Source organism: Talpa europaea, assembly GCF_964194135.1.
Source record: "Talpa europaea genome assembly, chromosome: 12".
In the NCBI taxonomy this organism is placed as follows: domain Eukaryota; kingdom Metazoa; phylum Chordata; class Mammalia; order Eulipotyphla; family Talpidae; genus Talpa; species Talpa europaea.
In genome coordinates, this window is record NC_140079.1 from 85,772,380 (window position 1) to 85,798,354 (window position 25,975).

General features: G+C 52.9%; 3 protein-coding genes across 7 annotated transcripts; 1 reads left to right on the forward strand and 2 right to left on the reverse strand.

Moving 5' to 3' along the window:
• Window positions 1-2,358: 2,358 nt before the first annotated feature.
• RNF40 (ring finger protein 40) lies at window positions 2,359-13,297 on the reverse strand (the record flags this gene model as incomplete). Of its 5 annotated transcripts, none has more annotated exons than XM_084248903.1 (19): window positions 2,359-2,535; window positions 4,631-4,729; window positions 4,843-4,983; window positions 6,227-6,352; window positions 6,428-6,640; window positions 6,824-6,973; window positions 7,076-7,193; window positions 7,280-7,704; window positions 7,797-7,918; window positions 8,701-8,836; window positions 9,052-9,231; window positions 9,323-9,442; window positions 10,337-10,411; window positions 10,512-10,658; window positions 10,782-10,900; window positions 11,432-11,638; window positions 12,274-12,415; window positions 12,549-12,716; window positions 13,169-13,297. In XM_084248903.1, 19 exons carry the CDS (start codon window positions 13,295-13,297, stop codon window positions 2,359-2,361), a joined length of 2,994 nt encoding a protein of 997 aa, XP_084105029.1. The 5 variants fall into 5 exon arrangements, with proteins under 5 accessions (XP_084105029.1, XP_084105028.1, XP_084105027.1 ...); XM_084248902.1 differs by having other exon boundaries at window positions 4,631-4,732; XM_084248901.1 differs by having other exon boundaries at window positions 4,631-4,732; window positions 10,782-10,914; window positions 11,428-11,638.
• A 477-nt stretch (window positions 13,298-13,774) lies between these two features.
• On the forward strand, window positions 13,775-17,470 carry CFAP119 (cilia and flagella associated protein 119; the record flags this gene model as incomplete). The annotated part of the gene is made up of 9 exons (XM_084250195.1): window positions 13,775-14,119; window positions 14,449-14,480; window positions 15,062-15,127; window positions 15,288-15,457; window positions 16,005-16,075; window positions 16,272-16,388; window positions 16,471-16,540; window positions 16,639-16,722; window positions 17,282-17,470. 9 exons carry the CDS (start codon window positions 13,775-13,777, stop codon window positions 17,458-17,460), a joined length of 1,134 nt encoding a protein of 377 aa, XP_084106321.1. The 3' UTR covers window positions 17,461-17,470.
• A 358-nt stretch (window positions 17,471-17,828) lies between these two features.
• PHKG2 (phosphorylase kinase catalytic subunit gamma 2) lies at window positions 17,829-25,515 on the reverse strand (the record flags this gene model as incomplete). Its single annotated transcript, XM_084251049.1, has 9 exons — window positions 17,829-18,122; window positions 18,222-18,347; window positions 18,420-18,573; window positions 18,660-18,750; window positions 20,240-20,403; window positions 20,487-20,552; window positions 21,569-21,623; window positions 21,907-22,082; window positions 25,421-25,515. 9 exons carry the CDS (start codon window positions 25,513-25,515, stop codon window positions 17,829-17,831), a joined length of 1,221 nt encoding a protein of 406 aa, XP_084107175.1.
• Window positions 25,516-25,975: the final 460 nt, after the last annotated feature.

Here is a 25,975-nt window from a genome sequence, read left to right on the forward strand (position 1 = left end):
GCCCCGTGGCTAGTCTCGTAGTGACGCTCGCTCTACTGCAACAGATTCTTTGCCACTGAGGGCAGCATCTGCTCATGTTCACACCCAAGAGGCTAGCGAGGGTCTTGTGGTCCAGCAGCTTTGCCATGGGGGAAGGGGGAGTTTTGGGTGCAGGGTACTGAGGCACTGGGGCTACCAGGCTAGTAAGGGGGCAGAGCAGCTCCTGAGGCAGATCTCCAAGCCCTGGGCAGGTTCAGCATAAAGGTTCTACCTTTCTGGAGACTGTTCTCCCACAGCCATCAGTGCTCGCTCCTGGAAATCCTGGGATCTGTGTCCCAGTCCCAGGGACTCCAACTTGAGAAACTGGCTTTATGCCTACTTTATTGGCCACAGGCCGGGGAGAGATCTGGGGAGGTGAGGTGTAGTCACTTGCATTTACTCAGAGCCCACGTGGAGGTGACTCCTGGGAAGGGTGGAGGCTTGAGGATTGGCTGACCTCGACCTGCTCCCTGGCGCGGCGCTGCTCAGAGCCGGCAGAGGCTCTGTGATGCAACGTGCCGTGCCGCGCACTCCCCGCCCAGCCCAGCGCCGGGGCGGGCACTTCCTCTGCCGCCAGATGCCGTCCCCCACCGCGGCCCGGGCCTCTGCGAGCGCGCCCACGGCCGCCAGTCCCGCGGCGGAAGTCACGGCCGCCCGCGCCTCCGTCTCCAGTCCGACCTGGCCCGGCCCCGGCGGCCCCACCGAAACCCTGGGGGCCAGGTGGGGCCCGAAGGCGGACAAAGCCGCGAGCCCACGCGAAGGTGTGACGACCGACAAGGCGGCCGAGCAGCGCGTTGGAGAGACGGCCGACAAGCCCGCGGCCCCCGCAGTGGCCACGGCCCCGACCCCAGCGCCAGCCCAGGTCAGCGCCGGCCCCATCGCGAGTGCCAGCACAGCCCCAGTGATGGCCGCGCCCGAGGACCCGACGGCGCGCTGACCCGCGGGGCCGCGCGACGCACGGCACAAGGCTCCTGTGGACACGCCGGCTGCCAGCGCGAGTTGCAATGAAGGAGTCACCCGCTGAAGTGTCCCAATCTGTGGGTCCGGCGGGGAGGGCCGCGTGGAGCCGCTGGAGAAAGGGTGTGTGTGCTGGGGGGAGCTGCAGCACTGGGTCCAGGCCGCCTTTGGGCAGCACAACCAGGAAATTGGTTCTCTCCTCCCCGGAGGACTTGGGCACCAGGTGGAAGAAGGGACCACATTTCCCAAAATGCAGCTCAGCTTCCCAGCGGCCAATGGCTGCCGGGGGCAGGACGAGCCGGCAGCAGGGCGGTGGGTTGCAGGAGGGTCAGCCATTCTTGTGGGCGCTGGACGTCCTGCGGCTTCACCGGGCTAAGCAGCACACTTTAGCCCTACAGATAGCTACTTCCGCGGCCTAGTCCTGAATCCCCAGCAGCCGAAGCATAACTTAGGTGTGTTGGGGGTGGCCCGGAGGGCATCTCCCTAGTGCACAAGCATTTCCAACAGGGAAGGGCTGGGTTGTGAGGCAGCAAAAACCCAGAACCACACTTTGGGCAGGAAGCAGGGCTACCCAAACCAGAGGCTGACAGATGGGTATTTATTCTTAACAACGAACAGCCCACAAGACATCTCTATAGAGCAGGGACCGTGGGTCTGAATGGACCCTTGCACCTGTCAATAGCTCCACCTTCTAGGCGCCTGCATACTGCCCTCCAGAGCCCATGGAGTTGCCTGGGTGGGCCAACACAGGAAGCGTCACGGGTACAGGCTCAGTCACAGGGTGTCAGATGAAGCTTCTACCTGGAATGATCAGAAGTTGGCCCAGTGGCCAGTCTGTCCCTTCTCCTCCTGGGAAGTTCTGTCTTCACTGCAGTTAAGGCCACCAGGATGCAAGCAGGGTCAGGGCTGGGGACCCAGTGGAGCCTTGGGATGCACAATGTAGACAGGTTTGAGTAGTAGAGGTTGGAAGGAGCCTGGTAAGAACAGGAACTGATTATCTTGGTTCTCCCAAGATGAGGCCAAGGTGACTGCAGCAACTAGAGCTTCCCAGAGGCACAGGACAGTGTCTCCAAGGAGGCACCTCCTTCAGCTCTCAGCACAAGAGCCAGACCAATGGGCCCAGGCAACTCCACTGGACCCCTCAGCCTTTCACAGCAGACTTTTCGTACAGGGTGGGTGCACCCAGGGCTGCAGCTCTGACATGGGGAAAAGGTGAACCGAGCCTGACTGATCCCACTCCTACCAGCATGCACAGGGACCCCCAAACTGACTAGGTGGGGAAAGGCTGGGCCCACAGGGTCCAGAGTGGAGGGTGGGGGCCACTGGGTGGGGGCACAGCCCCCCAGAGTCCGTGGGTGTTCCCAAGTTCACTGAGTTATGGGTTCAGCTGATGTAGACGCGGTGGAAGTCGTGGGCACCAAAGGCTGCGTTGCACTTGGGGCACTTCCTCTGGCGGGCCTCATAACGGCCCCGCACACACTCAAAGCAGAAGACGTGGAAGCACTTGGTAAGGACGGCATCCTTCTTGCGGGTGTTACAGCAGGGGCAGGTCAGCCGTGCCTAGATAGGGCAAAAGCACCCACTTGGGAACAATCGTGACAGTGGTGCCCAGAACCCAAGCTGACGGCGGGAGGTGATCCAGGCTAAGCCCACCACACAGCAGACAGCGCCTAACTCACCGGAGCCCTGAGAAGTAGGACGAGCTCTCTTCACGTGAGGAGACCGAGGCTCAGAGGCCAAGGTCTCCAAGCTAGAAAGCCGCAGAGCCGGCATTTTTAAATCCAGCACTGCTGGCCCGTGATCACATTCCTGTCCAAGGCCAATGGCCCAGGTTCAGCCCAACTCCTCTGCTCTGAGGCATCTTCTCCTGCCCCTCCGGACTCTGACAAAACCCTTAACCTTGCTTAAGCCAACTAACCACCTGTGCTCCACCTGCACCCAAGTCCTGCTGGGAATGGCAGTGCCACGAGAAATGTGCTATCTCCACCCTCAAATGGGCTGCTCAGAGATCCTGTGTGGGTCCCAGGACCTCCTACCCTGAAACCTCCAGGTCTCACCTCCAGCTCCAGATAGGAATTCCCTCACTACCTCATCCCGTCTGGCCCAGCTGAGATGCCAGCCCAGCCCACCACTCAGGAACGTGCTGCGTCACCCCTTCCCTAGCTCTCAGAACCCTACTGCAGACATTTGATGGGTTCAAAGCTTGCCTCCAGAAACCCCTTCTCCGCCATCCACCTTTAAGTCCAAAGTTATTCAAAAGGTTTTCTGTTTACTGACGCACCCTCCATCCTCTCTTCCTCAAGTTAGGCAAAGTGCAGGTGATCCTGACCTCCAGCATGCCCTTTCCCAAGAGCCACTCCCATCAAGACAGCGGATGAATCCCAGAGGCATCTCCCCTTGCGAGTTCATCTGCCTTCTTGGCAGCTCAACCGAGCTGATCCCTGCCTCAGCGAAACTTCCATCACCTCCCTCAACTCTTCCCTCCCACCACAGGCTCCTCTTCCTCTGTCCTCAGTTTTCAGTTTTGAGGTTCTGAAGGGAGAAGGGACCCCCTGTCCTTTTCTCATGCCACAGACCCTCCCTGAGGGACCAGTTACACAGGGCTTCCCTCTCCACCTCTGCTAGGAGTTCCCAAGCCCCTGTCCCCAGGCAAACTCCCCCGAGTTCACGTGCTTTCCCAGACAGCCTCCCAAGAGGTCCCACAGACACCTCATTCTCCCCATCCTTGCACACTGTCTACCAAACCTGTTCCTCCAAAGTCTTTCTAATCCTACTAAATGCTACTTGTCATGTACCCGGTTTCTCAAATAAAGAACCCAGTTCCCCGGGGTATTCCCCTTTCCCTCACTCCATGCGCTCGATCCATCCCTGAGCCCGAGCACGTCTGCCTCCTAAACATGTCCTGAGCTTACGCACTTGTCTCGAATACCTCAGGCTAGCTTAGTATCAGCTTCTGCCTCAAGGGCCACAATCCCCGAGCAAACACCCTGCCTCTAGTCTTCACTCCTCTGGCCAAAATGCAACAGCAGACTGGACCAGGTCACACTCTGGTTGAAAACCCTTTGCTGTCTCCATACCTCTGACAGACACAAGCATTGCTACCTGGTGTACCAAACCCTTCAGGCTCGCCCCGCTTCCTTTAAACTACAAAAACAAAAACCATGTTCTCATTTCCAACTATGCTATCTGGTCCGTCCTGCCTTCACCTCTGCCTGTCCCTTTGCCAGAACTCTCATCCCTGTTCCTCACGGTCAATCCTGATCATTCCTTCCAGGAAGCCTGCTAACCCCAGGGGTGGTTTAAGGGCTGCCCCTCATTTCCCAGGACCCTGCTAATCTCTGTCGTAGCACTCATCACTCAGATGGGAGAAATACTTGGCTGCATCCTCCAACAGACGGTCAGTTTCAAGAGCTCTAAGACCAGACCTAGTTCCCAGCCCTCGGACTCCCAGCCAGGCACTGTGGCTGGCGGGCAGCATGTGGACATTATGTGCTTGGCTGTCTGGTTCTCCACAGCGAGAGTCCTGCCCCCTTTCTGCTGCCCCACCTTATTTCTGGGATCCCCAGACTGGTAATAGCTCTCAATGATGAGAGGCCAGGAGCCTGCTCGCCCAGTTCATCGTTCTCCTCCCTCAGAACTAGCCCCGTGGCCCTACCTTGTACTCCTTGATCTCCTCCTGGAGGATTTCATCAGCATCTGCATAAACCTCCACCTTCCTCTGCTTCTCCAGCTTGCGCCGCAGCCGTGAGATGTCCTCCTAGGGAAAGAGGGGCTGGGCTGAGTGCAAGGGGCTGCGTTCTGAAGCGCCTGTCCCCAAGTCACACCAGTGACCCTGGACCCCCCAGCCCTACCCCGAGGCAGCCACACCTGCGCCCTCTTGAGGTTGAAGCTCTCTTTCTCTCGAGCAGCCCGACTTTCTGCCAGGCAAGGCTGGATCTCTCGTAGCCGCGTCTGCACGTGTTCCAGCTGCACCTTCAGGTCCTCAGCCAGCTGGGCTGCTTCCACAGCCTGAAGTGGGTGGGAGAGGGAGGAGAGGCAGCATTCTCTTGAGCCTGGGGAGTCAGGCATGTGGAGCTATGTGTCAAATGTTCCAGTGATTTTTGTTCTTGGGGTCAAGTCCAGTATCTTCACCAGAGTAGGATCTGTCCCCTCACATCTCAAACCTCACCTTCTAACCTCCCTCATGCTGACACTTTCAGTGCCTCCTTTGCTCTCTCCTGTCCTTGAGCCTTTGCAGGGCTTTTCTCTCTGCTCTCCTCAATAGCCCCCCATACATTTCCCCCTGCAACTACCTCAGGCCTCAGCTCCAGTGACACCTAAGAAAAGCTCTCCTAGTTTTCTTTCACAGCTCTTTAGTTTCCCGCATGGGACTTCATGTGATGTGCGTTAATATTATTTTATCTATGGGGTTAATGGCTTTGTCTCTGCCCCTCAAGATCAGAAGCCCCCATTTCCAGTAGGACCCTCTTGTTCACACAGTCTCTCCAGTCCCCAGGGCAGAGCCTCGTGTACAGTAAGGACATGACAGACTTAGGCTTAATACTATGTGACAGGGACGACCATCCCCATTTTACAGCTAACCAATGCAGCGATCAGATGTGGGAGCCAAGCAGTCTGGGGTCTAAATCTAAATTCACGGGCCTCCCCGGTGGCGCAGCGGTTGAGCGCTGGGTTGCGAAGCTGCGCGCAGCCTCTGCGGCGCCGGTTCGATCCCCGGCTGCTCCCTGGCCACCGGAGGAGGGTCCCACATGGCGCGCAGACCTCTCCTGCCGCCCGCTGCTCCCCTCAGCAGTGTACTTCGGTCCTTCTGCCTGCTCTGCTCCCCGCTCTGGCTCTGGTGAATTCTCTCACCCTCCCTCCCGCACTTCTGACTGTACCCAGTGCATGTATAAAACAAAACAAGCAAACAGACCAGCAAACAAATAAATAAAGCATGCCTCTAAAAAAAAAAAAAAAAAAAAAAAAAAATCTAAATTCACTCTTCCTTGCACAAATAAGTTGCTCTCCTTGAGCCTGTTTTCTAACTAAGAGGTGGATAACAACCACCACGGTAGGATTACTGTGAGACTGAAATGTGACCAAAGTCTCAGGACAGGGTCTGGAACACAGTGTGTGAGATGAGCCCTGGGCCACGAGAGGAGGCAGAGCTGGGCTTCAGCCCAGAATATCTGCTTCAAGTTCCCCAGGATGAGCCACACAGTGAGGCTGGGCACCAGCATCCTAAGCTATTCTCCCTTCAGGCCAGGCTCACCTTCCTCTTATTGAGCTCCAGGGCCTGGCTGCGCAGCGTCAGCTCTTTCTCCACACCCCCAAGGCTGCCCTGCAGGGCACGCTCTTTTTCCTCCAGCTTCTGAACAGTCAGCAGTTGGGCATCCACCTGAGGATAGGGATCCACTCAGTGCAGGGGAGTCCCCACTCCCCAGCTCTCCCCACAAGCCCAAGGCAGCCATACCTGGGACTTGAGGCCAAGAACCTGCTCGCCCAGTTCATCCTTCTCCTCCCGCAGCAGCTTGTGAATCTGGTTGGCCTTAATCCGCTCTGACATCAGCTTAAAGTTGGCATCATCCTTCTCCCGCAACTGCTGCAGCAGCCGCCCGTTCTGCTCCTGCATGTCCTCAAAAGCCTGACCGGTCACGTCCATCTCCGACAGCAGAGCCTCTTCCTCCTGTGGCATTTGGGCAGGGACAAGATGGAATGCGGTAGCCGGAAAGGATGACCATAGGGGAACCACGGGAAAATGTGTAAGCAAAGCACCTGAGTGGACCTGGGCCAACTGCCAGAAACATATACAATAGGGAGTTAAGAGAACCCCAACGTTTAGAAGCAACGGGATCATAAAGGGCCGCACCTGCTTGGTAGCACCCAGCTTGCGCTGCAGGTGTTCTATTTGCTCCTCTGCCTGCCGAATCCGCCGCAGAGCATCCTCATCTGCAATTTTCTTGCTCTCCCTGCGATCCCTCTCTTCCAATTCCCGGATGCGGCTTCGCAGCTCATCAACCTATAGTCACCAGAAGGAGGAAGCTCTCATCTTGCTTCCTGCTGAAGGGCTCTGCCCCTGGGCAGCCTCTCTGCATGTGCCAAGAGCCCTACCTGCCCTCACCTCAGCCTTGGCTTTGCGTTCAGCTGCCATGAGCTGCACCTTATCCCGCTGTTCTTTAGGCGCTGACTTGTACATGTCCAGCAGCAGCTTCATCTCCTTCTGGCTTTCCTGGGCTTTCCTAGGAGTCAGCACAGGAAGAAGGCCTAGTGAGTGGGGCTCGAGGCGACTTGGCAGGGTGGGAAGGAGACAGGAATAGGGTCTCACTTGAGCTCCGCTCGGAGACCTTTGAGGAGTTCTGATTCCTTCCTCTTGGCCTCTTCCACCTTGGCCTTCTCCCGATCTGCTCTGGATAGAGCGGAGGCTACAGGTGGGGGTCCCAGGCCAGGCCCTTCCCGCTCTCGAAGCTCCCGCTTGGGCCTGGTCTCAGGTTCTCGGCCCCGGGAGGAAGGGCCCTGGGACCCAGGGGTTAGGGCTTGGGCCTCTTCCTCAGAAGGAAGCAGCTCCTCCTTCTTCATTGAGGTAGTAGTGGTAGCAACAGGCACGGAAGCCATCTCTTTTCTACTGTCAGGGACACTGACAGGGCCTGGCCCACCCTCTTCTTTTCCTGGGGTTGGGGCACTAAGGCCAGAGTCCTCTGGGTGGCCCAAATTGGGGATAGAGTGGGTAGAGCCGCTGGCCTGAGCCCGGAGCTACAAAGACAGAGAGAGAGAGAAAAGGGCTTAGTTGAGACAGTGCTCACTGGGGTCTAGCCAAGGCTTTTCCCAGGCAGCCCCTGCCTCACCTTGCCAATTTCAGCCTGCACTTCCCGCAGCTTCCGCTTGTATCTCTGGGCGTCCCCCTTCAGCTGATGGTTGTGGTTCTGGAGGCTGCTGATCAGGTGCCGCATCTCACGGTTGATAGGCCCTAGGGGGAGAGTTGAGAAGGAGTCAACAGCTCCTCTTTGGGGGTACAACCCTCAATGGAAGAAGAGGTGGCATCATAACCATTACCCCCAATACGGAGAGAAAAACTAAAGTCTTCAAAAAGAGTATATCGCCAAAGTAAATAACGTAAAGTTGGGTAACTTGACTTTGCTTATTTGTGCTGATTCTGCTAATACAGGTTTTCTAAACACTCCCAAATTTCATTCAGAGGAAACTAACACTCACAGCTACTACTTTAGTTGGTCTACCGCCTCAACTTCTCACAGCTCCTGGCCTCTCCAACCCAAACTGCAACAGCCTTTCTGCTAACACTTCATGTCTCCCTTTCCATGGCAGGTCTGTCTGCACCTAACATGCAAGTGCTATCTTCCTCTTTTACTGTTTCCCCACCACACTGCTCCAGAATAGCAGGGGTTCTCTGCGTTTTGTTCAATGCCATAATCCCAAAGCCTAGAAAAAGCCCTGGTTCCCACGGGTATTCAAAACACCTTTGTAAAACGCATGAAGAGAGACACCCTAAGGTCAGGAAACCACAGAGAGGGACAACAGCTCATGTTCTGGCACAGCCTGCTCTGTTTGCCCCCTCGACTGGTTGTGACGTTCACTGTGCCAAAGCCAGGTGCTGTGGTCCTGTTTTCAACAAGGACACGAACTCTGAGAAAGGGGCCTAACCTCTCAGTGTGCATAAGCAGCAGCCCCACCTGTCTCAGGTCCCCGCAGACCCACCTAAGGTCCCACCTCCGCCCTGTCCTCATCACATACCCGCCTGCTCGTTGGCCGCCAGGTTCTGTTCAAACTCGATGCGCAGCATCTCGTACTCCTTGCGTACCTGGGCCAGCGTGTCCTCCAGCTGGATGACCTCTGTGCGCAGCTTCTTCTGCAGCCCCAGCTCATCACTCTACAGATTGAGGTATTAAGGACTTGCACAATCCTTTAGCCACTCGAGGCCCTCAGTAAAGCTTTCTTGTCCCAACTTCAGGCCTCAGTGACTTAGGAAGAATTTATGCCCAAGGGAGCTCTGCAGGCACACAGGGCCTCCAAAGTCCAGGAATGCCTTGACCCTAACTAAAGATCTGGCCCTAAACTCCAGCCTCCACCCTATCCGGGCCATACCTCCATATGCTCAATGTGTCTCAGGTGGGAGTTCTTGGTGGCGAGCAGCAGGCCCCGGGCCTCATCCAGCTGAGTCTTCACTTGCAGAGACTCATTGTAGAGCAGTGAGAACTGGGCCTGCAGCATTCGGTACTCCCCCGTCTCCCGCACCACCTCCTCAGGAAGACTCCGCAAGGCCACCTGGAGATGCCCAGGAGTGGTCAGCCACAGAATTCAGGGCTTAGTGCCTACCATGCAGGGTCAGGCCAGCCCACCCACAAACAGAGCCCACCTTGAGGCGCTCATTTGTCCGCACAGCCCCCTGAAGTTCAGCCTGCAGCTTCTCCAGCTCTGCCATGCGGCTGTTGGCCAATTCCTGGTTTTCCTCCAACTCCGCATTCAGCATCTCAAACTATGGAGAGGGGAGCATGGTGGGAGGCGGGGTGATCAGCGTGCTTCCCTCACCTCCCTCTAGCTGCTCCACCCCAGGAGAGCAGTGACGGACTCTGAAGCCCTAGGGGCAGGCCAGATAAAGGCATTTTCCTAAGGACTTCTAGGCAGGTGGAAAAAACTTCAACACTGCATGGTCAGTGTTGGAAACGAAGATCCGTGGCTGACAGAGAATTACAGAAGTCTTTCTGGAAGATTTAGAGAACAACCCAAAGTGAGGGGAAATGACACAGTAACCCTCAGAGCACCAAGAAAATGCAATGACCAAAAGGTGAGCGGGCACAGGCAAGATGAGGAATGAGACAGTGGTTAAATGCATTCTCTCAGGGAGGCCCATCCTCAGACACCCAGCTAATGCCAGTCTCCTGTAACAGACTTCCACTGATCTCGCGCTCGCTCTCTTTTTTTTTTTTCCACATTTTAGGAGGATGGGTTTATTAAGAAAAAGGACAAGGTGAGACTTGCACAGACACAAGCGGGCAGAAAGAGCTGCCTCTGCTGCTTTGTGAAGGGAAAAGAAATGCCTACATAGTCACAGGTGAACAAAGAGCTGTTCACTGAGCCCTTTCCTGTGCTTTTACTTTGTGGTAGTGTACCCACCCCCAATTAGAACCTAAGCATGAAATCTTTTTTTCTAACTTTGATTCCAAAATATTCCTGTTTCCTAGCACAGTGTCCACTATTTAGTAGCCAGTAGCTACTTACTAAACATATACATGAATGAATAAAACAAAGAGCAGCACGAGCAACAGGGCCTCAGAGACCATGTCTGAGTGTTTGCTGTAATTCTGAGGGGAATTTCAAAGGTGGAGGTGGGGTAAAGATTACGGGAGAGACTGGAAGACTGGTTGCTCACCTTCTGCATGTTGAGTGTGATCTGGCACCTCTGAGGGCCTGAGGAGCTCCCGGACACATAGTAGCCAGAGTTGAGCTGTGGAGAAAAGAGAGGCAGGCACATAGGAGTGGGGTGGAAAAACCAGGGCCCTAAGTACCCAGCCCTGGCGCCTCCTGACCCAGAGCCCAAGCCCTACCTGCTCCAAGGCCTCTGCCAGGTGTTTATTGAGCTTTTGTTCACGCTTGCGCAGTTTCTCAATGTCCCACTGCAAGTCCTCTACTGTAGTCTCCATCTCCAGCACCTTGGTCTCTGCTGACGTCACTTTATCTTGGAGCTCAGAGTACTGGACAATGAAGGAACCAGATGCTTAGATGAGGCAACTTGATTCCTTGAGATCCTCAGGTGCCCATCCAACCCAAACCCTGGTATGGTCCTAATCCCACCGTCCCAAGAGCCCAATTCCCACCTCCAATGAGATTCGATGATGCTTTTCCTGCAGTTGGGTAGCCAAGTCCTGTAGCCGCTGGTTCTCACGGCCCAGCTCCCGGGTGCGTGCCCGAATCACCTCACCAGGCTCACTGTCCCCTGGGAAGACAGAGCTCAGGTAAGAGCCAAGTGCAATGAGTATTAACCCATTAATGTGTTAACTCATTGTAGAATCTACTATGTGCCCACAGTGATCCACCAAATCTCGTGCTGATTTTTCATGACAAAGTCAAGAATCTTTATCCTCACCATAGAGAGGCAGAAACCAACTCAGGGAGAAGAGCAATTTGTCCAGAATGCCCAGGCTGGAGTGACAAAACTAAGGTGAGAGAATGCTATAAGCGTGCAACACCTGGGCACTTACTGCTATGCCATATGCATCAGCAACTGTCACCAAAATTTGTGCTAAGTGTTCCAAAGAAGTCACCAGCCAGAGGGAGTTACCCCACCAGCAACACATCAGCAATTTCCATTTGTCTCTAACTCTAAAAATCAAAGCAAGAGGCACCCACCCCCCCATCCCAGAGTCCTAACCCTTGCTCCGAGAACAAAGCTGATTTGTGTCTTGGGGAATATGAGGGGAAACTACAGAGACACAAATGGAGTGGGGTGAGGACACAAAGAACTAACCTCGGCTGTATATTCGCTGACAGAGTTCCTCCACCCGGCGCTGCAGGCGGTCTGAGGCCTCTACGACACGGGACACCGCTGCCTTGGAGAACTCCATACGGCCCTGCAGCTGCAGCTCCACCTCCTCACTACTGCTGGCACCCAGTGCCACCACAAAAGCCAAGGCTGGCTCACTCAGAGGAGGCCGCAGCTGCATTGGCAGGGGATCTGGGAGGGATGGACAGACCCTCATGAGGGTAATAGCAGCAGTTACCACGACTCTGTACCAAGTTCCAGACCAAACCCTTCAACATTCTATTGCTCGCTGAGTCAACACAAGCAACACCTACAGTAAACTGTTATCCCCCCATCTTGAAAGTGTAAAAACTGAGTTTCAGGTGGCTAAATAACTTCCTCACAGCCAAAGCTCCCAAATCACTTTCAAATAAGTCTTCTTTCCCTTTTCAAGCTACATTAGAACCACATACACTATTTTCCTTTCAGAGCCAGCTATTCTTTTTACTTATGCTTTATAATCATTTCCTCCCTGATGACATTTTTTTTCTGGCTTATCTTCGCCTCTTCTTGCATGTGTAGAACACTGTCAAGTATATAGTCAATATTCAAGATTAATACCTTCCTAAATTAAATGAATGTCAAAAATACGAATTGCACTATGAACCCAGTCACTCAGATTCCAAAACCTGTGTTCTTACTCACTTTGCTGCCCAAACATGAAATCAATTTTATGTGTGTGGAAGGGGGAGCAGAGAATTGAGGAGTTTAATATCAAAGTCCCCTCTTCTCTGAGATTTTCCCCAGAATTTAATTAAGCTCCCCACATCCTCGGACTCTTGCCCTACCCCTCAGTTCCGATGTCCCTGGCTCTGTGAGAGGGGTCTCATCATGTGTTGGCCCCTCTTGGGTTCCAGGCGCCTCTGTCCCTGAAGACAGCTCCCCCTGGCTTTCATGGTGTCGAAGAAGGGCTTCCACAGTTTCATCCAGCTGAAGGGAGAAAGCACCAAAAATATTATGAATCCCTCAGGTGCTTCCCAGCATGATACTCCTTTCCCAGGAGAGGAGTCTGAGGACTGGCAGCTGATCAAGGTCAGGTGCTGGAAAGCAGAGAGGCATCCACCTGGGCCCAGTAGCGATTGACAATGAGGAGTGTGGCATCGTCTGTGGCCTGACGCTTCTCCAGCTTCTCAATTCGTTCCCGGAGTTCATCTTCACAAGCCTGTCGCTGTTCCAATCGCTCTGCTAGTTTCTTGTTCTTGAACTGCAGAACCTTCAGGTCCATCTCTTCCTACCATGGAAAATAAAAGGGCCAAGGAAAGCGTCAAAAAGGACCCAAGAAACCAATCATAGAAAGGGAACAGCAACTGGAATGCGGGAGGAAGTATCCCTAGACTGTTAACAGGCATGAGGCTGTCTCAGAAAAGACAGGATAGAGCCTGTACTGACCCCCGCACGGAGGAACAACGCCAGACACCCTCAGAAACATCTTAGCTGTCAGGATTTCATTCTGTTTCTATATATTTTTAACCCTGACGCCTATGACAAGCCACACACCCTCTGCAAACGTCTTTCCCTATCTGCAAAAGAAAGGCAGCGTTGTGTCCTCATCCTCCTTTAACAGTGCAGTCCGTGAACTGGAACTTGATATAGCTTAGGGAACTGGGAGTAAGATTCTGGATGATTTGGGAGAACAGATATGAGTCTGGCAAGCTCTGCGGGCTGGGGCAGGAGTCTACAAACCGTGGAAGAGATGCCTCCGAGACGAATGGGCTCTATAAGTGTGGTTGTGGTTTTTTCCTCACGGCTCAGCTTCTCTGGAGGCCCAGAGCCCCCGTCGCCGGCGGCGCGTTTATTGCCGGGCCCAGACATGGCCGCAGCGGCGAGGACCCGTGCAGGGGTCCGCCGAGGGAGGTGAGGCAGGCGGAGGCCGCACTTCCGTCCCCTGCAGGAGACAAGAGAGCAGAGATGCGGAGTCCGCACTCCATAAGACCTTACACACCTGATGGACGTCGCCCCCGCCAGCCCCTCACCAGCAGCAGGATCACCCCAGCGCCGCCATCTTGGACCTCACCGGACGTCACCAGCGTGCCCCCCACAGAGCGCAGGCGCCAGAGGCAGTGCCGGATGCCGCGAAACTTCATTTCCTGTTTCTATTGGTCGCGCTTTGTCCCGCCTCTCTGGTCGGGTTTGGTTTCTTCCCGAACACCTCTTCTTTCTCTCCGTGATTGGCCAATGGACAGTTCCCATGGTAACTGACCCCGCACTTCCCAGCCCTAATAACATTGCTGGCCCCTGGTTAGCAATTTTGAAGAGGGCTCAGTAGCCGGGGCGCGCAATTTGTTACGCATGCGCATTCTCTCCGCACTGATTGGCGCGCACCCACACTTCGGCCCTTCCTCCGTGAGCCCCTTAGCAACGGCGGCTGCACCGCTGAGGCGGTCCCAGAACGGAGACGGGACAGAGCCTGTGTCGACCCTCGGCACGGAGGAGCGACGCCAGGAGCACCACCGATTCCTGGGACCGAGGATGCAGCCGGAGTGTGAACAGACCTCCGAACTGCAGCGGGAGCCCGAGAGGGAACTCGGCCCGGTGGACGAATCGGCCTCGCGGATGCGAACGGTCCTGCGGCAAGAGCCGGAGGCCGTGGCCTCGGTGGAAGCGGACGAAGATCCTGCCGCCAATTTGTTCCCGGTGAGGGGGGGGCAGAGTGGTCCACTCAGGAATGTTTATAAAAGGGCTCCTTAGCAAGGCGTCACCCCTCATTATACTAACATTCTAGACGTTTCCCGGGCTGCCTTGGTGAAGAGACAGGGTGTGTGTGACCCCACTGCTAATATGCTCGTGGGTAGAGCATAGGGCTGGCCGAAGCCCAGCCCGCCGAACGGCCGGCGTGGCTCATACATACGCCTTAAGATGAGAAGGCAAGTTAGCGCGTTCCCAGGCCCCCAGGAGGCTGGCGACGGGCCAGGGACTAGGCAGGGATAACAGCTCCGCCTTCCCAATTCGCTTTCTCTCCGCAGCCCCCGCTGCCCCAGCCCAGGATCTGCATGTGGTGAGTGTGAAGAACCTTGGGGGAAAGTTATAATTCACGCTTACATTGTTTAGTTCCTCCCCCCGCCCCCGAAGTACCCTCCCCCTCCCCCCGCAGAGCTGTCAAACTGCAAGGGCATCCCCATTTTACAAATGAAGAGGCTGATGCCTAGAGATGCAATTACCCAAGGTGACTATAAGTCGTGCATAATGTCCCTCCAAAGCGAGATTATGGGAACAGGCGAGTCTAAGCCTGAGGATGTAAACGGACCGTTAAGGCTGCTCTGAGCACTGTATCACAGGACACTGAAGCCCACAGGGGGCAATTTGCCCAAAGTCATACAGCAAAGGAGTGGCAGAGTGGAAACAAGAACTCAAGTTTCCTAACTCTAGGCCTGATAAATGAAGAGAATCATGAGTTCACTCAGGCCACATCCTTTATTTACTGGAGAGAGTGAGGCCCAGAGAAGCAAGTTAATGGAAAGGCTTAGCTCAAACTCGGGTCTCTTGGTTACCACTCCAATGCCGTAGCCATCATAGCCCTGTCGTGAGCCTTGATGCGTAATGGCCCCCAACACCTTTTCTCCTCTTTCCCTATAACAGGAAGTATCTGGACATCCATTCCATGCACAGGCTGGAAAAGACAGCCAACGTTGAGGAGATGAGGGAGTATGGGGCGGGGGGGGAGCAGAGGGAGGAGAAGAGCTCTAGGGAAAGGCTGAGGGAGGAGGGTTGGGGAGGCATGAGGAATGCCTGGCTCCCAAAGCATGTGGTGTGCTAGTGTGGGGTGGTGAAGTGAGGAGTCACTCACTCCTCCCTCCCTTCCAAGGGTGTTGGCGGAACTGCTGGGGCTAAGCTATCCTGAGAAGAGCCCACGGGAAGCCATCACCCTGGACCTTTTCTCCCACGCACTCATCTTCTGCCGCCAGCAGCACTTCTCACCAGAGCAGACATCAACAGCTTGTGCCCTGCTCCAGGATCTTCACAAGGCCTGTATTGGTGAGAGGCGGCAGCTACGGGAGGGTTTGAGTCCAGGGGAGATGGGGGGAGCAGTAATGACACATGGCCCTGGGAAGTACAAAAAGGGGAATACCACCTGGAATTTTTGTTGTCATTACTAGCAGTATTATCGTGCACAAGTTATTTCACTTCTAAAATTCTCCATTTATAAAAGGATACAGCACTTTTGGAGACTGTTCTGAGGAATACATATAAACACACACCCAGTGCGCAATAAAACCACTCCTGCTACCACCTTTTATTTCCAGTTCTGATTTCTTCAGAATGTTTAACAGGAGTTGGAATCATGTACTTTTTGATTTATTGTATGTCACTTCCACTAGAAGGGCCTTGTGTGTCTTGTTCAGTGCCTAGAATAGTACATAGTGGGTACTTGCTATTTGTTAAGTGAACCAAGAAACATGCTGGGACTTAAACCTAGGTTTGCCCACTTCTGAAGCTCATGCCCAGTAAGTAGCTGTTGAGTCAGATGAGAGAATGATTAGCAGGGAGGGGACTCACTGTCGCATGTTGCTTTCCCTCCCAGCAACCCCCTTGGGCAACGTGGAGGAATGTTACCGCTACTTCACCAGTGTGCTTTTTTGCCACGGAGTCAGGGTCAGTTCCCCTGGAATGGGATCTTCACTCTGCCCCAGACAAGGTCTAGACCAGTCTCCCGCCTACTCACACACTCATCATCGTCCTCATCTTCCTCTGAAGGCTACAGTGGGCTCTCCTGAATTGCCAGGCACTTGGAGAAAAGGCCAAGGCTTCAGGAGGTAGTCAGACCTCTAATTCCCCACCACCCTCACAGCGGCCCCCCTTCAGTATCAACCTCTTTACGGAGGAACAGCTGCTGGCGCTGGCAGATTATGTGGTCAACACCTACTTCCGCCACTTCAAGCTCTACAAATATGTTTTTACACCCCAGGTACTGGTCATGGGATACAACAGCCACCCCTCCCTCAGTTCAGATGTCCTCCTCCTCTCAACCCCCTCTTCCCTCTTCCCAGGTGCGGCTGGATCTCTCTTTGTCATATATGGGGCTACAGCCACCCAAGCTCTGTCCAGAGGGTGAGACAGGTAAGAGAGTCTGCCGGGGCTAGGGCTAGGCTTGACAGGGGTAAGGACTGGGTGGGCTGGGGCTGAAGCTGAAGCCTCCTCCTTTTTCTGGCTTACAGAGAAAGAAGTTGAGGAGGTGGAGGAGCAGGTAGTCACCCTAAAGGAGGAGGAACTGGAAACATCGGCCGAGCCACAAGAGCCAAGTGAGGACCTGGAGGGCTTAGGGTCCCCTGTGGCTTTGGGCAGGTGTAACATGAAGGGTCTTAGATCAGATCAGTTCTGAAGAATTGGCAATCATATCACCAAATGGTTCCTTAAGCAGAAGTCCATAGATGGAAGTACAGCAGCCTGGAGTTAGACAGGGGCTCCAGAAAAAGGCAAGTTGTCAAACTTAAAAAGGCAAGTTATCAGAGAACAGTAAGAGCCAGCACATACTTGGCAATACTATATGCCAGTCGGCCCTTTTTTAAGCATTTAACATTTATTCACCCACTTAATCCTCCCTCAATCCTAGATACTAGGGGTCATCACTATCGACGTTTTAGGTTAACATAACCTGCTGAAGATCACACAGCTACTAAGTCGCAATCCAGAAAGTCTGGCATAGTCCTCTGCCCCCTTTCTCTCAGAAGGGCTGGCTGACATTTCCTGAATTGAAGTAATACTGCCATCTGGGTAACCTCCAGGGGCACCTAGGTTGTGTCTGCCTAGCGAGGGGCCCCAGAGAACATCTCCCCTGACTGTTCTTTCTCTGCCCCGCAGGCCAAGTCTCCTTCCTCCGGGCCTACATCAGGACCCAGCTGAACAAGGAAGTGGAGCAGCTGCAACAGTTGGTGGAGGAACGGCTCAAGGCCAGTGAGGAAAGGCTCAACAGCAAACTGACCACACTAGAGAGGCCCTTCCAGTTACCTCCCAGCAAAGGCAAAAATAAGACCAAGTGACCCCCAGCATTTGCCCCAATAAAGGCCTGGGCTAGAGTGGCCCCATCCCCGCCCCCCTCCTGAGCACCTTCTGGGCTTCTCTGCTGAAGCCAGACACCATATAGAGGGCATTAGCTTTCCTATCATGTAGCAGGTTTTATTGCATAGCAGCACTGACAAGGCCAGGCATGGCATTCTGAGTGGCTTCCTTCTACCTCACCTCTGATCTCAAAGCCTTGGCCAGTGGTAATGGGTGTAGAGAGCTGATCTTTATGATTATAGGTGCACCTAGCCAGGCAGGGTGGCCTGAGGCCAGAGCCCAGAAGGGCTGGAATGAAAAAATCCTCCTCCTGGAGAGTCTTTTTCTGGGATTCCCCAAGGCTGAGGGGTTAACCCAGTGGCAGCAGAGCCTCATCTTCGGTGATGGGAGCTGAGTCCCCCTCCTCTTCAGGGCCCATGGTGGGAAAAGGCCTAGGGGGCCGGTGTTGGAAGAGGGCCGCCCGGTTCTGCTGCTCACCCTTCTTCACCCAGTGCCCATAGAGCCGGAAGGCACAGCTGTCGATGAGGCGCCGCACCGGCCGCAGCGCATAAGGGTCTCTCAACAGTGCACTTTTGGTCAGTGGACGCACACGGTGGGTGCTTAAGGCAACTCGTCCTGCAGCAAGCACTGTCCACACTGCCACCTGGAAGGAGGCCAGTGTGAGCTCTAGGGGAGCATCCACCACAGGAGAAAAAGATCACAGGATAGAGGAGCAGGCCCAGGCCCTGATACTGAGGCTTACCCGGAACCGCTGGCGGGGGGTGAGGTTCCAAGGTTGGCTGCCTTCACAACGCTCAAAGAAGGGGTGTTGTAAGGCTTGCTCAGCTGTCAGGCGCTCCTCAGGATTCACCTGCAGCAGCCGTGAGATCTAGGGGAAACCCCAGAGCATAAAGGGCAGCTCTTGTGCCTCCCTTCTCACCCTCTCATGGCCCCAGCTCACCAGGTCTTTGACGGTGTTTGAGCGGTCATCCCACTCGGGCGAGCTAAACTGGTACTGGCCCTCCATGATCATGCGCAACATCAGGATCTGGCGCCGGTGCCAGAATGGTGGTGAGCCAGCCAGGAGTGTAAACAAGATCACCCCACAGGCCCAGCTAGGAAAGAGACCAGAGTCAGGCAGGACTCGGTGACAGGCAATGTGCTGAAGCACTCAAGGGAGGAGAGGGGGCCAGAGACTCACAGGTCGACCTCCTTGCCGTAACCGGGGTGGGTTTCATCCATGGAGCATTTAAGGATCTCTGGCGCTAGATACCCTGGGGTCCCACACAATTCTGGGAAGAAAGGGGTGAGATTGACAGGATGCCACCAATGCCCTACAACCAGAGGCACCAGAGCTCTTAACTCTAGACCTCTGCTGGGGCCTCACATGTCAACTCGAATACCCACTAAGACTCCCGGTGAAACCTGATACTTTGAGGGACTTCAAGGTCCTGCCCACCTGAATCACTTCCCTACTCCAACTCTCCAGCCTAGCTAACCTCCCTACTTCTCACACAACTTGTTACCATATTTTTACATACCCAATGCACAGGCAAAACAAAATTTAAATCTTTTCTGCATTCCAGTCTGCCCAAATCTCTTCTTCTTCCTACAATCTCTAGTTCGTGGACCCACCACTCAAACGAAAGAAAATGAGTGGGAATGTGGAGTTTCTTAACGCATATATTGGGTAAGGCCCTCGCTAAAGCATTTTCCTGCCTCCCCCTTATGACCTCGTGATCAAGTCTGGATTCCTAAAGCACAGGACCCTCTATGACTTAACTCAATGCTGTATTTTTTGTTTCTTCCACCACTTCAGGCACCAATTCTTTCATCCCAGCAATTTCCAAACTGTAAATCATGGCAAACTTCTAGGAAATATTAATAGGCCTAACCAGAAAATGACTCTTGGGAAATTCATTCTTACACCGAGTGTTTATTAAACATCCACCTTGTACCAAGCACATACTAGACACAGCGGTGAATGAGATACACCCTGACCAAGCTGTTCACCAGAAAGCAAACAAATTATAGACTAAGTTGTGTGTCCCAAGAATAGAAAACAGGTTATTTAATGTGGCCTGGTGCTTTAAAGTGAAACTTGAATTACCCAAGTCAAGTGAGAGGGTACAGTGAGCAGGGGTGAAGATGCTTCCAGAATGGGGAAAAGTATAGATGGAAGCCCAAAGGGAAACAAAGCTCTTCAGGAAGTGGAGGTCCACAAGTGAGAACCGGTACCAACTCTCAGCCACATGACCTTGCACAAATCACTTCACCTCTCTCTAAGCCCTTCTATAAAATGGAGAGACAACCTATCTCAGATTTGTTGAGAGGCAAGCCAGGTAAAGACTACTGGTTCCTAGTGGTAGAATGCTCAGTAAATGTTGCTAACGCAAAGTCACAGAGAGAAAGTAGCATATAAAGGCTCTGAGGAATCCCGCAGTTCAACCACCTTTGGTTTTCCATTTGTACTGGAAATACTTCAGTTGTGACAAAGCTACTGACATTGGTGAACCTGAGTCACCAGGTGAGAAGTGCTGTCTGGCCACATCAGAGCCCTCATGGCACCCAAGCACCTCACTGTGTCCCACCTCTTCCAGACCCCAAATGGCTACTGAGCCCTGCTATTCCACACTCCCTTTCTTTATTCCTGGGACAAGTCCACTCTAAGTTGCTTTGCACCCAGAAGGTACTCATCAAGTACCAACTTCTCCCAGCTAACCAGCCTCAGGTTTGGTCTTTCTTCCCTCCCAAGCCTACTAGGGCACCAGATCCCCTCACCTCGAAGCTTCTCTCCAGGTTCCAAGTGGCAGGAGAACCCAAAATCTGAAAGTCGTATCTGCATGTGGTCATCTAGGAGAATATTCTCAGGCTTCAGATCTCGGTGCACAATATTGTTGGCATGGAGAAAGCTCACTGCTTCCAGCAGAGACCTCATGATGGACCTAGGGGAGGTGCAATCTCCTCTGCTTCTTCCTGCCTTGCCCCACTCCCTCCTCACCTCAGGGGCTACAGGCTCCGTCATTACCTGGTTTCCTTTTCTGAGAGGGCCACCTTCTCTGTGAGATAGTCAAACAGCTCTCCCTTCCGCATCCTAAAGAATAGGAGATCTTGGGAGGTAGGTACACCCCGTAGTGGGGGCTGAAAAAGTAAACCTGTGCTCACAGAATACCATGGAAGAAGTCAACAGAGATCCTCTGTAGACAAACTACAGGGTCTCCAAGCACTCCAAGAGTAAACTGCATGTCAGGGTCAGTCTGGCCCAGTGGGCTGGCGATTGAAATATCTGCATTGTGCCACCATGGACTATTTTAGCAAGAAGTGTGTTCTTGTGACAGTTATTGTACAGGAAGTCCTTGTTATCTGTAAATATATTTTTAAAAGGCCTTTGAAGTGTATCTATTTAGACCACAGACCAAAATTTCAGTAATAGTGGCAAAAATACAGAACAGAACTTTATTTTGAATTGCTCATTTTATCTTATCTTTATAAACATAATTCCAACACTTGAAATAAAAATACATGAGGTGTCTGGGGAATAATGTTCTGCAAAGCTGTATGATGGTGTAATGGACAGATACTTCCTACCATCTCTGACTTACATCATATCTACAATGAAGACTTCCAAGAGCCTCTTAAATATTTGGTATTCAAATTATTCTCTTCTGAAGTCTGCAACAGGCTTGTATTACATTGTGTAACCTCTGACAGATTCACACTGACCAGAAAAAGAACTGATGACGGAAACACCAGTGTAGGGCACTCAACAGTGAGATTGGTGAGAATCAAGTCATCAGTTCATGGATGAACACTCCCTTTTAAAACAGCCTTTTCTTCTCTGCTAACCTTATAACCATGAAAGACTGGGATAGTGAACCCCTTGGGTCATGAAAACCCTTTGGATTTGACTGGTCACTACTCTCTTGAAGAGTTTGCCATAATCTAGGAAGCTAGGGAGAGGGGCCAGAGCCAGAGGCTGGCAGGCCAGGTCCCAGCTAGAGGAGAGGAAGGTGTGAGCAGGGTGGTCCTTAGCCCACTGCCTTAAGTCTGAGACCATGTATGAAAGTGAGGTGGAGGAGGCTTCTTGAATTGGGGCAGGGAGATACTCACAGGTCAAACACCAGGAACATGAAGCTAGAAGACTCGTAGGAATCGATGAGAGTGACTGGGGAAAGAAGCAGAAAGGCAGAGAGATGGGAAGAGAGAGAGATGGGAAGGAGCAGGCTGCATATTAAAGGGGCTTTTCCACCTTGAGGCAGCAGTGGGCTATTGCTGGGAATGGGGGAGAGCCAAAGGAAACCGTAAGCACCCAAAGGCTGGCCAGACTCTGAGGTGGAGCAGAGCCAGGTGAAGGGAGCAGGGGCATGGAGGCAGTGCAGGTGGAGGTAGTGGACTGAGGAGGGCCAGGAGGTGGGTGTCAGCTAACAGGAGGGGGAATGCAGCCTCACTGATGTGGGGGTGGCCAGCGACCTGGCGAAGGATGTGCGTCTCTCGCCGCGTGGCTTCTCGCACCTCCTCCAGCTGCTCAGGACTCAGTCGCTCAGCTGTCACTTCCATGATCTTCACCGCAAACTCATGGCCAGTAGCTCGATGAACGCAACGGCGGACCACAGAGCTCACTCCTCTGCCAGAGGGAGGCAGCACAAGCGTCAGGGTCTCCTATTCTTTGCACACGAGTGGAGCCTCAGCATGCTCACACCTACTATGCCAGACTTTGAAGACACATCTGGACAATGAGTTCACCCTGGTCTATAGTAGCTTCAAGGAGTCTCAATGAGCAACTGGGCTCAGCAAGCTGCAACACAAATCCAAATCCCGTCTCTGCCACTCCCCTCCTGGGTAAGCCTAGGCAAGTCCTTTCCTTACCAAGCCCCCGAATCTGCTCCTTGTCCTGGAACCACAGGAGGACAAGGTGGGAAGAAATGATCTAAGACCCCCTCCAAATTTTACTCATGATTCTTGATTACCCATCCAAATCCCACAGTTTCAAACACAAAACCTCAACCAAGTATAGGAGGCCACTGACCGGAAGACCAAAGTTGAGAAATAGGAGATCTTGGCTTAGGTCCCCACTTTGCCACTAATTAACCTCCATCTGATCTGCTGACATAAGGTCTCTGAGTTCTGAAATGTAGCTAGTTCATTTCACTTCACCAGCTCTGAAATGTGGCCAACAGCATCTTGATGGGGTGTGAAGGCATGAAAGGCATTAATTAAGTCAGGGACAGGAGAGGCCTTTTGCCATTGCAAAGAGAGAAAGCCCTAGACAGGGATCTTCCTGCTTGGGCTCTATTCCAGACTCCATAAGAACCGGAGTGCCTCAGGCGAAGATGCAAATCTCTTCAGGATCTGGCACCAGACTGCCCACTTGCTGGCCCCAGGCCGCGCTTCAGATACCTTACTGCTGTGCTCTCCTCATTTCCTTGTCCTTATATAACTCCCTTTGCTTGGAATGCCACCCACATCTCTGGTTCAATTAGAGGATGCAAAACTAGTTGATCCTCCAGTCAAACAGAGCCCATGGATATGTAACACTTTGGTCAGTGCTATGTTCTTTACAAATGTGAATTCACATACCTTAGGTGGGACAAGAACCCTCCGGCTGTCACCATGCTCACCACTTCCTACTGTCTTTCTCTTAGCCACTTCTCTATTTTAATTTTCTACCCAACCAGTAAGGGCCTCTGAGTTTGATGCCCCTGGTCTAATTATTCCTTATCTTTTTTTTTTTAAAGATTTATTTATTTATGCATACAAGGGTACAGGCCAGAGGCATTGGGGGCAGGGGTGAGGGGATTCACCAGTGACAGAGTGGGGAGCAGAACAGGTGGATCTACTGAAATACACCGCTGAGCAGACAGCGGGTGAGGCAGTAGAGGTCTGCTGTGCCATGTGGGTCAACTCCTTGGATGAGGTAGCTGTGGATAGCTTCACAGTAATGAACCCTAACCCTTTGCGCCACCAGGGAGGCCCTATTCCTCATCTTTTAATGAACCTCTGAAAATCTTTTGGGAGCCGGAGACCTCTGTCATATACATTTTTTTTACAACTTCAGCCAAGAATCCCTGATAAGGCCCAAAATGAATGCTAACCCCACCGATTCTTTCTTTGTTTTGTAGTAGGAAGGTTTTCCCACTCTCTCCCCAGCATTTCACCTGCAGCCGCATTCACTCTTATTTAAGCCTCCCTAACACATATGACTATCATGTGGGAAACCCAGGTCTTTGAACTCATATCCAAACCTTTCTACTGATACATCTCATACATTGGTTGTCTGCCCACCCCTTCAGTATTAACTCTTCCCTAGGATCCCACCTTGTTCTCAGGCTCTCCCTCAGCAACCTTATCCACCTTCATGCCCAGATGTCTTCCTTAAGTGTCAGGTCAACATGTCTTACTGAAGACCTCTCCCTGAGAGTCCTAGAGACAACTCTCTTTCATCATGACTAAAGAACACCCCATCTTCTCCTGAAACCAGCACCTCAATCTATATTTCTGATCTCAGTTAATGTTAATGCTTTTCAGACTCCCACACTAGAAATCCTGGTACCATTTTTGGTTTCTCCCTCTCCTTCATAATCCACTACACTGAACTCCAGTGCAGTCCACTCTGCATGTCTCTTAAATCTGTTTCCTAGTGGGAACCTCCCTGGTGGCACAGCAGTTAAAGTCTCAGCACTATCAAGCTATCACAAGCCACTGGCAGGGAGGTGACCCACATGGCGCAGGAGACCTCTCCTGTCTCGCCAGCTGCTCCCCTCAGCAGTGTAGTTCAGTGGATCTGCCTGTTCTGCTCCCCCACTGTCTCTCACCCCCCCACACCTCTGCCTTACACCCAGTTCTTGTATGCATAAATAAATAAGCCTTAAAAAAAAAGGCAGAATAATCTCTTCAAAACATAGTAATACACCTATACTGAACATTTACCAAGTGCGAGGAAGTGCTCTCAGAGTATCATATTCTTTCCATCCTCACCGTAACCTACAAGGTAGGATCTATTTTCATCCCCAATTGACAATGAAGAAACTGAGACATAGAAAGGTTAAGTTCTTAACCTCCAAATCACAGAAATGTAAATCAGAAACTGCTTGAAACCACTACTTTCACAGAATGAAATTTAAATTCATCATATCCTAATGCTCTACATAATCTAATCTCTACTTAACGCTCCAAATTAAGTTCCTCCACCTTATTCCACTCTTACTATATTATATTCTAGCCACTATGATCTTCTATTGCTTAATTGGGCTTTTTCCCATTGCTGTCCCCTCTGCCTAGAATATATTCTGCCCCCGTTTATGACCTGCCTCATTCTTCAAGTCTCAGCTTCATTACTCTTGTTCCATTACCTTATTTTCTTCCTTTGCACTTACAATGATCCTTATCTTGTTTTCATGTTCACTGTCTTGTCTCTACCACTAGAATATAAACGCCAGAACAGAAACCTTGTTGGTCTTCTATCCCCAGTGCCCAGCACACTGTCTGTTCTTAGGAAACCTTTGATGAGTAAGTGTATTTGCCACTGCCTCTACAGGTGGTGGCCCTCATTCTCTTCTCCGCATGCTGAATTCCTATTCATCCTTCAAGACCCAAGTATCAGCTCTTCAAGCAGCTGTGATTTTCTAAGACCTCACTGCACTTCTTACAGACCTCTAAGACATCCTGGTGCTTTTTAGGTGTTCTTGTATCTCTTCCAGTCACTTCACTGGAGTATCTACAGGGGATAAATATCTTCCCACCCCATGTTTAGCTTTGTATCTGGCACAGTGCCGTTGCTTTAACTATGTTTGTTGAACACATAAAGTAAGTTTGTGGAAAACTAGGGGCTGACCCAAAATTGATTACCAAATGTTCCGCCACTAACCACTGCCCCTACCTATGTAGAGCTATCCACCCCTCAGATGGAAGTGCGTGTCCTAGGACCGGACTTCTCTGGATCTATTTCCCTGGCCATGGCCTCACCTGCCAATGATGTCCTTAGGGTCGTACTTCTGGTAAAACTCCTTGGCCGCGGCCCAGTCGGGCAGCTCATCCTCCGCACCCACGTCCAGCGTCATTCTGCAGGAGGAGCGGGCCTGTGTAGAGGAGAGGGAGGACTGTGAGGGGAGCGAGGCCCACAGGCTCTGAGAAGACGCACATCGCGGCTCGCGGAGGCGTAGCCCTTGCGGCTGGGGCGCCAGGGTCCTGGGGGATGGAAATGGGTGGGGGAAGGATCGGGACTGGGGGGACCCCGCGAAAGGGTTTAGGGAGCGGGAGGGATGACAGGGCTGGGAGGGGGGCAGGGAAGGGGGAGGGGAGAGGTGCGGAGAAAGGGGAAGGGGCACTCCCGCGGGCGGCTGTTGCTGCGCAGGCGCACTTGGGCGGGCGCTAGCAGGGGCGCGGGGTCTCGCGCAGGCCCACCCGCGGGGGCGGGGAGAGAAGCTAGGGTCGACGGGAGACCGGTCTGTCCCGGGGGTTCGCCTCTAGTCTCTTCATTTACCTCCGCCAGTGCCGGTAACGACCTGAGGCCACGCCTCC